This window comes from Hippoglossus hippoglossus, chromosome 24 (genome assembly GCF_009819705.1).
Source record: "Hippoglossus hippoglossus isolate fHipHip1 chromosome 24, fHipHip1.pri, whole genome shotgun sequence".
In the NCBI taxonomy this organism is placed as follows: domain Eukaryota; kingdom Metazoa; phylum Chordata; class Actinopteri; order Pleuronectiformes; family Pleuronectidae; genus Hippoglossus; species Hippoglossus hippoglossus.
The window spans coordinates 18,172,202-18,181,603 of NC_047174.1; the positions used below are offsets into that span (position 1 = coordinate 18,172,202).

Below are 9,402 nucleotides of genomic sequence, written 5' to 3' on the forward strand. Positions count from 1 at the left end.
TCGGCTGGGCATTCACAACAAACGCTGTCCTGACTAACCAAGGCCACTTCTGGACCCTGGGTGGCAACAGCGTGACAACCTGGGTCTTGGCAAGTGTGAGGCTGTCAAAGACAAAGACCATGTTAGAGGAGATTTACAGTCTTGGAGGAGAAGGCAGGAGAGGATGAACAGGAAACAATACACCTTGATCTCCAGTGTTTTCATTTGATCTCAGTATTGATCAGCACTGATCAGCTTCCCTCTGTCTCCACACACACACTCTGCATGGGGTCAGTCTTGCCCTTTTAAAAAGGCAGGAAACACCATGTTCACTGGGAGGCAGTTACACAACAGCCACACATGGAGGACATTGCCTCACGCTGGAACATCTGATCCCATGTTGAGGAGGCGCACGCTCGCTCCTGGGTGTCAGATGTGTGCACCCAGGTGGTGTCCCCCATTGGTTTGACATGTGTCACAGAAGTCTGCGGGTAGTTGGGCATGATGTTGTGTGACATTACACGGGGATTAGTTGTCATTTCCCCGCAGACACAGGTGCAACGTGCCGCTGGGACACACGGTGCGCAACAATTACCACTGTGGCACCCCCACAAACCCCATCACCGGCGGCGCTGGGGGAGAATCCGCCCCGCACACTGTGGAGGTTGCGGGAATGCGCCATTTCCCAAAAGCTGTGCACGTCCACGAATGCGCCAGAAAAAAAGGCTGAGTGAACCCGGTGGCTTTAAGAAGCCGGTGATGTTCAGTGTGTGGTGAGACTGCTGGGAGACTGATGTCTCACAGGTCCTGGGAGACATTTAAGAACCAGTGCTGCTGTCCATCACGTTCCAAAGCCACGTTAGCTCGGATGGGTCAGCTGCGCTACCCCCCCCTGCGCTCCAGACTCCTGAGCGGAGCCTGAACTCGTCACTTCTCCGACTTCATCACATTCAGAGCGGCTCTTACCTCATGGCGGGTCCGTCGTCAGGTCGAGGGGTGTCGCAGACGGCGGGTATCGACACTTGGTTTGTAGTTCTCGCTAAAGTTCGCCCGCTCGGTTCGCGACCAGATGAATGAGAGTCCGACCAGGCTGAGAGGAGGTGTCACAGTTCGCAGGCTATCCGGTGGAAGTCAAGGAAAAAAAGAAAAGAAAACACAGAGACGGTCGAATCCTACATGTTCTGGGGCCTCGCCGGCTCCGCGGGGGGGCGAAGAGTCACTGAGGAGAAAGCGGACTAACGCGGCGTGTCTCCGGCTCTTGAGAAGCACTTGTGTCGGGGCTGTGCTGCCGCTCTGTGCCGCTCGGGTACCGCTCTGCTGCCGCTCTGTGCCGCTCCGCCGCCGCTCTGTGCCGCTACACGTGATGCGTTCACGGCCGCACTGTAGACTCCCCACTTCGAAGCTCCTGCTGTCACAATATGCACTCATGCTAAATTGTATCAATGCCACACTGAGGGGAAAAAATAAACACTTGTGGCTAAATTAGCCTGTTGCACATCGAAGGGAATCGTGGTTGTATATAAGTGTATTATATATACGTGTTTGTGTGTGTGTGTGTGTGTGTGTGTTCTTTTTTATAAATATTGCACTCTATCTCTATGTATGTATATGCATGTATGTTTATCTATCTATCTATCTTTCTGTCTGTCTTTCTATCTTTATGTCTGTCTGTCTGTCTAAACTCAAAAACGACAGATTAATGCATTAATGCAGCATCATTTAAATGCAATGGCAAGACAGGATAAGACAAACATATGTGATAGTTTAAAAAAAAAGCTATTGGGTAAAAGTAAGTTTTGAGCTCCTGACAGTGCAGACCCTGTCACCTTTAGTCTTCAGTCTTGGACGATATCTAAACATGTTTAAAAAAACAATGTTTACGAAATAAAGTGACGGAAAGATTATTACTAGTTGGTCATGATGTTATTATTTATAGATTGAGCTACGTGATTAAGAAACATAAGAGAACTGTCTTTGGTGCACCGCTTAATGTTATATTTCATTGTAGTTTAGCATATAGATTATAGCCTAAAAACACATTACTTCATGGTGTCAGGATTAATTTAGGCCTATAATACAGAAGCAGTATTAGTTTTTTTCCTGCTTCTGCTGCCCATTAATTTGATTTATATCTGTAGACTTGAGTATAGCATATAGGGAGCTCCTCTGGTGCGTCTCTTGTGTTTGCCGGTTTCAACGGTTGATAATTTCCAACGGGACCTGAAGGCAGCATTTGACGCAACTTGTGGGACGGAGCACGTACAGGTTGCCCCTGACAACTGAGTTGGATCCCTTGCTGTGTGTTTGTGTCTGTGATGTTGAGCTGGGACCAAAGCAGCCTGCAAATATTACAACGATCCAAGCAGCATATTGAATTTACTGTATCTGCTCATGCTGCACAATAGCTTCAGAAATAATATATGAATTCAATTCTAACTAGACATCAGCTCCATATAAACTCTAGGATCTAGGATCCCGTCAGTAATCAGTGGTGATCATGTCACTGTGCATGAGACACCGGCAAAAACAAACAAGATAATTAAAAGTCTCTTATTCACATGACCAAGAATATGGCCTGTGGTTGGACATGTTTGGACAAAGACAGCTTCAACCACATTACCATATAGACAAAGCAAATCAGTCAGCAACTATATACCAATGATACATATAAATATGATTCATAGCTAATTGTTTGCATTTGTTGCTGAACATTTTTACGTCTATTTTCAGTGACTGTATCTGTGATATGACATTTTGAATAAAAAGCCAGAGCTGCCGTGGCTCAGAAACGCAGGAATTAAAAAACATCCAACTCTGAGAAGCTGAAGAAAAGTTGAAACTGGAGGGAGTGCAGGCAGGAGCAGGAGAGGGCTGGACGACGGGCCAAGTCAGGCAGTGTGGTTAGTAACTGTCAGCCAGGAACACAGCAGACAGAAGGCAAAGTCCACACAAATGTGTGTGTGGCACATAACTAGATGAACTGTGTCATAGTTTTTGCCAAATCAATTGTCCAAAGATGTTGCTAAGCTGCTGTCACAATTGCAAATGAGTAAATAATCTTTGATGACGCACGGTTAAAAAAAAATAATAATCCTGTGTGAATATGTTACATCTCTGCCAAGTTATCGTTTCTATGATCAGATAAGACAAACTGTCTCTATTTGTATCATCTGCACTGGAGTGCAATGCACACGTCACCATGAGAATGTTGATTAGGAGAGTGACTTGAACAGCACAAATCCATCCGGTCTGACCTTGTAAATAAGAACCAGCTCAAGGCAAAGCCCTGGCCGGCCTTGTTCGGCCCTCTGTTTGAAATGAGGCCTCAGACTGTATCCGACAGTGATGCACAACAACCCAATAACTCTTGAATGCAGTGAGTTGCCTGTGTGTTGTTGTTTTGCAGACCCAACGCCTCCAATGGCTTTGAGGGATGAATATAGTATCAGAACTGAATTGAACGAAATGTGTGGGTGTGCTGACTATCACACTGACTCCATTTCCGCGTGTGATTTGGTTCTGAAATAGATACAAGTCATGAACTCGTGTGACTGAGCTGCAGTTGACTCAGCTGATGATGAACGAGCCACGAGCACGCCACCCACTCCTTACCGGCTCTGTTATTGTTACATCTAACACACTCAGCCATTAAATGTCATTAAATCTGAGGGGAGGGGAGCTCGCTCTGCTGCCACTCTCGCTCTAGGACACTGTCAGGACAAAAAAAAAACAGAAGAGAGGCAGCTAAATGTGACATGAACCCTCTCAAGTCAGCTCCATACAGTCTTCTGAGTTCATCACATATCAATACAACACCCATACCTTGTCTTCCATCTGGTGGACAAACCATGAAATAACATGTTTAGCCTTTAACCAGCCAGAGAGCTAAAATGTAGTAGCCTGTGTACAGTTTAACAGAATAATGTCCTTATAAACCAATTTAAGCCTCTTCACTTTTATATATACTTCACAGCAAACATATCAGGGACGTATGTGAGACATTTTTCCATATTATATGTATTTGGCAGCTTTGATTATAAGCAGGTAAGCAAATTTAATTTAATACAACAACTTTGAAGCACCAGTTGGCCCTGGTCAGAGGATCCAGGTTACCTTCCCTTTGGATGGAGCAGGTCAGCAATGTAAGCAGGGGCCTCACCATTCAGTGCTCGATATATTGTATCGCAGATTAGGATCTGACACGTGTGGTTAGTTTATCAAAACCCAACAATACAGTATCAACACAGTCAGCACATCGAATTAGCCCCACCTCTACCAGCTAAAACAATGCTCACATTTGAATGTAATAAATATAAAGTATATTGTTAATTGGTTAAAATAAGTCAAATGTACACACTTACCTAACCTCATTTTTACATTGTTGTATTGCTGTGATAATGATCTGAATACTTCCTCCACGTAAAAAGGACCTCATGGCATCTTCTGGTTTGACAATAAATGTCTACATCCAGGGACGGTGCAACAGGGTAGACAAAAGAGGCAATTGTCTGGTGCCCCAAGCTGAAAGGCTGCCTAGAGAATGGCTGATTTTGCTGGTCCACAGCAAATACAATTTTGTAAGAGCCCCCTTAAATTCTTCTATGTAGTGACTTCAAGAACAGACGAGTCACTGAGAGGCTGAGGTCGGGCCTTAAAGTTTGAATGAAGTGGTAATCAAAAAATTCACTGAAATACTGAAAAATCCGTATCAACTTTTTCAAACTCATAGATTAAAGCAATCACAGTGATCTAAAGGTGCTCATATAAACTATAACCCCGCCTATATCCTATGTGACCTACTTCCTGCCAAATTAACATGATGAAAAATAAACGCTAAATAACAAAAAATCTAAATAATACACCCCAAATTCAAACCCATTACACCTTGTATCATAACAAATATGATAATAATAAAATTCTTCTTTGACTATTCATGGCTCCAACAACCACATAGTTGGAAACTCCTAAATGAGTCCACATGCCGTTAGCTTTCTGCTTTCTGTCTAAATTTGTGTGTATGACGCGTCTTGGATGGTGACATGGGGGTGCTCGGTTTTGGGCAATGTAAGGGCCCACAAGGTCCCTTTTGCCTGGAGCTCCCAAAGGCCACTCAAGTGCTCCTTCCTGCAACCCACAAGAACTGGAAAGATTGGAAAATATTAAATCTGTCGTGGCAACATATCTATTATGAAACACGTGCAGGGTAGAAGTGACAGTCCTGCAGCCTGTTGGGAAAAGGCCCACGTTCGTCTTCAGTCAGATATAAGGGTGAACACTAGAGGGCGACATGCAGTAAGACTCAAAAATATGCAGCACAGGAAACTGTGTGGAAAAGTTTAAAAACAAAACTCCTCTAGGGAACAGAGGGGTACTTGGCCGACGGGTGTGGGTAAAACTGCATTTACTAATAATCGACATCAACAAAAAAAAAACAAAAAGTTAAGTCTACCTATTAAACTGAAATTTGATAATTTTGTTTGCTCCTCTATTGTTGCAGTCCATATTTCACTTTCTTGCTGACATGACAAACATATACAAAAGCGAGTTATATAACAAGGTTTGACTCAGTGGTTCGTTTTGCTGATAATAAAACGAACTTACTTCGTTTCTCATTGACGTGCATTAGTTTGACAAGGTGACCCGGACGTTATTTCTCCCATCGCTGCCTCGGCTCTGATTGGCTGTGGGGGCGCTGCTGCTGATGTGGTGTTCACGGCTCAGAAACTGTTCGGCTGATTCCAACCTGTGATTCAAACTCTTTTCTCGCTACAACAGGAACTCGCGAAACGCAGTAAAATGCCTTATTTCCAGACTTGGGAGGAGTTCGCCCGCGCAGCAGAAAAACTGTACCTGACAGATCCCATGAAGGTGAAAACACGTCATTTTATAACCACGGTAGCGATGCTAGCTGGGGAGCTCGTTAGCCTGCTAGCTCGTTAGCGACGTGTCCGTGCTAACCGCTGTTCTGATTTACTTTTTAAACTTTGAGTTGTCTGATTAACTTGGTGGTGTCGTGTCTACAGGTCAGAGTGGTTCTCAAGTACAGACACTGCGACGGCAACCTCTGCATTAAAGTGACCGACAACTCCGTGGTAAGGAAACACACTTTTTATATTTAATAGTCATCGATCAATGTCACAAAATGTTGGTGTAAAGTAGTTGTGGTTACTTTTCCATTTGTGAAATGTTAAACCATCCACTTGGACATATTACAGAAGATACTTCATAAACTATCTATTGCAGTTCCTGTGGGTATGAGTTCAATTTAATTGTGGTGTGTGAAATATGAATTATGATGGCAGTTAACACTTTACAGTGACTTGTAACATGGTCACATCCATAAGGAAATGTTAACTATGTGTGTTGTATCTGAGGATAATCCACTCAAACAGCAAGCACTAGTGTTATGTTGACCTATTTGTCCTGACTAATTGTATCAACACTCCTTCCCACAATGCACCAGTGCACTCATCTGATGACATGCTCATAGTTTTGCTAGTTGCAACGTAAATGCAAAAGCATTAGACAAAGCATTGGACAAAAAATAATCAGAATTGGGTTCAGGAGGAAAGGTAAGTGATCACCAAAGTTAGTAGACTTAATTCCTCGGGGAGCTAGGGCTGGGTGATATGGGAAAAATCTTATCGCGAAATTTGTTTTCATATCAGTCGATATTGATATATATCACGATACAAATCTAATCAGCACCACTGCACTGAGGAGTATCACTATGTAGGTCAACAAGCGACTCCGCAACAGTGAAGTTAAAACGCCTCGCTGCGTCATAATCTGCGGGAAGAACTTCTGTCTGCAGGAGTGTGAGTGTTTGTGCTCGTTTCTGTCCCTCCTCACACACAAGCTGATAATCACATGGGAAATTCATCATCTAGTCCTATAATAAATAGTTATTAATCGATGATGTCGGATCATGTGTCCAGATCGTTCCCCTGTGCGCGTCACGTTACGTCTTGTGTTGTGTAGCAGGTTTAAACACGTGTCTCATAAACTAGAGCGACTCAAACAAACACAATCAGTCCTGTACGTGTCCTAATAACTTGTGACCAGTCATGGTGTTTATTGTTAAAGTGTAAAGTGAGCGCAGGTCAGAGGAGTGAGGAGGAAGCAGACTCCGACAGAGACTCAGACACAGGACGACCGGACCTTTTAATGAGGGTCTGTCCTGATCCTGAAGCAGCAGTGGTTCTAATTATTCAGCGGTGGAAACCAGCTAAAACAATGTTAGCACGTGTGCTGCTGCTGCTCTGGCTCTGTGCTGTGTGCGTAAACCTAACCTGACGTGGCTGTAACTCTATCCCAGCCCCATGATCGGCGCGGTGCTATTCTCATCATCATTGGCTGTTGCTGTTGTCTGTCAAAACATGGATGGAATGAGTTCTATCGCCGTTGTATCGACCATGTCTTATATTCCTATTGAGGAAAACCAAAATGTTAATGCAGCATCCAAGCACGCTTAAATTATCTAAATATTAGAAATAACACCACTAATCAGAAATGTTAGAACTAAACAGACGAAAAATGCCCAGGACATTTTCATCTGGAAGTTTACTCATATTCAGACAACTGCATTTGGGGGTCAGTGGTTCTGATGTAACTGCTCAGTGTCTGGTGTGTCCACAATAAGCATGGTGAAATGTTGTTAAAGGGCATGAGGACAACTGATAGTTGGACAATCAATTCTGCAGACTCCACAATCCCTCGTGGCTAATTCCATTTGTGGCATTGTGATGCTCAACAAACTTTGAAATGTTGTAGTGTCCTTTTTATGCGACCAGCCCAAGTCTTTCCTGTGCAGTAACCATGGAGTGTGCTCGCTGACACGAATTTTAAGTTTTTTGAGTGCTCAGAAAAAGTCTGACATCTTTTATTTCAACTATTGAAACCTGTTCATGTTTTCTTTCAGTATTAATTTCTATAAAATGTCAGGAAAAAAGTAACATCTGTGTTATGTCTGTTCTATTTAGGGCCCTTGAAAGCCTTGTAGTTACTGATACAATTAAGCTGCTTTCAGACCTGCTCTGAGCTCTGGATCATGTCCTCACTGTCCTCATTCAGTCTATTGTCCATCTCTACAGTGTTTACAGTACAAGACAGACCAGGCCCAAGACGTGAAGAAGATCGAAAAGCTCCACGGAAAACTGATGAGGCTCATGGTGTCCAAGGAGACGCACAGTGGTTCCATGGAGACTGACTAAAGATGCTCTAGGAACACTGACCTTCTCGAGCACCTGGACTGAGTTCAGAGGACACAGTGATTGTTGAGAGCACACTACCATGGGAGTCTGAGAGAGGGGCGATGGTGAAGAGGGACTGTGGCGAGGGTGATTTGGCCACCTACACTCATTTAATGCTGTCAGAGATGTGATGTATATATATACTGTATATATTTTATTCTCTCAGGATTTGTTTATGAGAATACATTCTTAGTCATGAATATCCTGTCATCCTACCTTTCACCGTTAAGCATTTCGATCACATCTTTGATAGTATTAATACTAAGTAGGGAAGGCTGCTGGGGACGTTTAGGAAATCTAAAGATGAGGGAAGGAGTGGGGTTGGGGGTATCTGGGACAAAATGTATGAAGAAAAAATCCCCTGCGGCTGTCTAAGCAGTTATGATTTCTTAGAAGTTTGCCTTTATTGCCTTTTATTTATTTGTAAAGGGGATGAAAAGGACGGACGGTGAGGCCATCACATGTCTCACCTATTTACATCTATGTTGCTATTTTTGTTTTTCCTCATGGACTTGTGCCACATGGATGAAGCAGGACCTTCTGATTTAACTGTGTGGAGAAACCCACGATTTCAAAGCCCACATGCCTCCAAATGCCATTTCTTATACAGAAAATAACTGCGTTACATGTTCAATAAATGTTTATTTACCCCAGTACAGCTGCTATCTCTCCCATATTTGTGGTGTGGTGTGTTTTATTTGGTTCAAAGACCAGAAATGTGAAACGTGATAGTGCTCAGAAAAAAACTGAGCAACATTTCTTTTTCAAGTTGCATATTAGATGTAGCTCTACAGAGCCAAAGGCAAAACTGCCATGTACCTGCCAACAGAAGACAGTTGACTATGACACCGCTTTAACCAATCCAGCTTTAGACTGAGTAAGGCCCTGCTTTCCAAATTAACATATGGACACAGAAATAAAATGTAGACAAATATAAATAAATGTAGAAATACAGAAAGGGCCTTTTCAAAACAAACTTAAAATGTTCATTCATTTACATGTTTATTTATACATTTATTATTTCTTTTATTTCTTTTTCTTTTCATTGCTTGTGTTGTTTATTTGGCCCTTTCAGAAGTTCATTTTGTCCCATACAGCATAAGTCGGACAGACAACCACAAGATAACAATGACCCAATACCACCCAGCACACTGAAGAACAGGATGGATGG

At 43.1% G+C, this 9,402-nt stretch overlaps 2 protein-coding genes across 3 annotated transcripts in view; one reads left to right on the forward strand and one right to left on the reverse strand.

Annotated features, from left to right (window-relative positions):
* enah (ENAH actin regulator) overlaps positions 1–1,476 on the reverse strand; it is a 125,929-nt gene extending 124,453 nt beyond the window's left edge. For both annotated transcript variants that reach the window (XM_034579279.1, XM_034579275.1), the window contains exon 1: positions 946–1,476. In XM_034579279.1, coding sequence (XP_034435170.1) covers positions 946–950 — 5 coding nt within the window. In that variant the 5' untranslated portion in view covers positions 951–1,476. The remainder of the gene's footprint in view (positions 1–945) is intronic.
* Positions 1,477–5,619: 4,143 nt separating this feature from the next.
* Positions 5,620–8,887, forward strand: srp9 (signal recognition particle 9). The gene is made up of 3 exons (XM_034579655.1): positions 5,620–5,847; positions 6,003–6,071; positions 8,073–8,887. The coding sequence occupies exons 1-3, from the start codon at positions 5,776–5,778 to the stop codon at positions 8,190–8,192; spliced, it is 261 nt and encodes an 86-aa protein (XP_034435546.1). The 5' UTR covers positions 5,620–5,775; the 3' UTR covers positions 8,193–8,887.
* Positions 8,888–9,402: the final 515 nt, after the last annotated feature.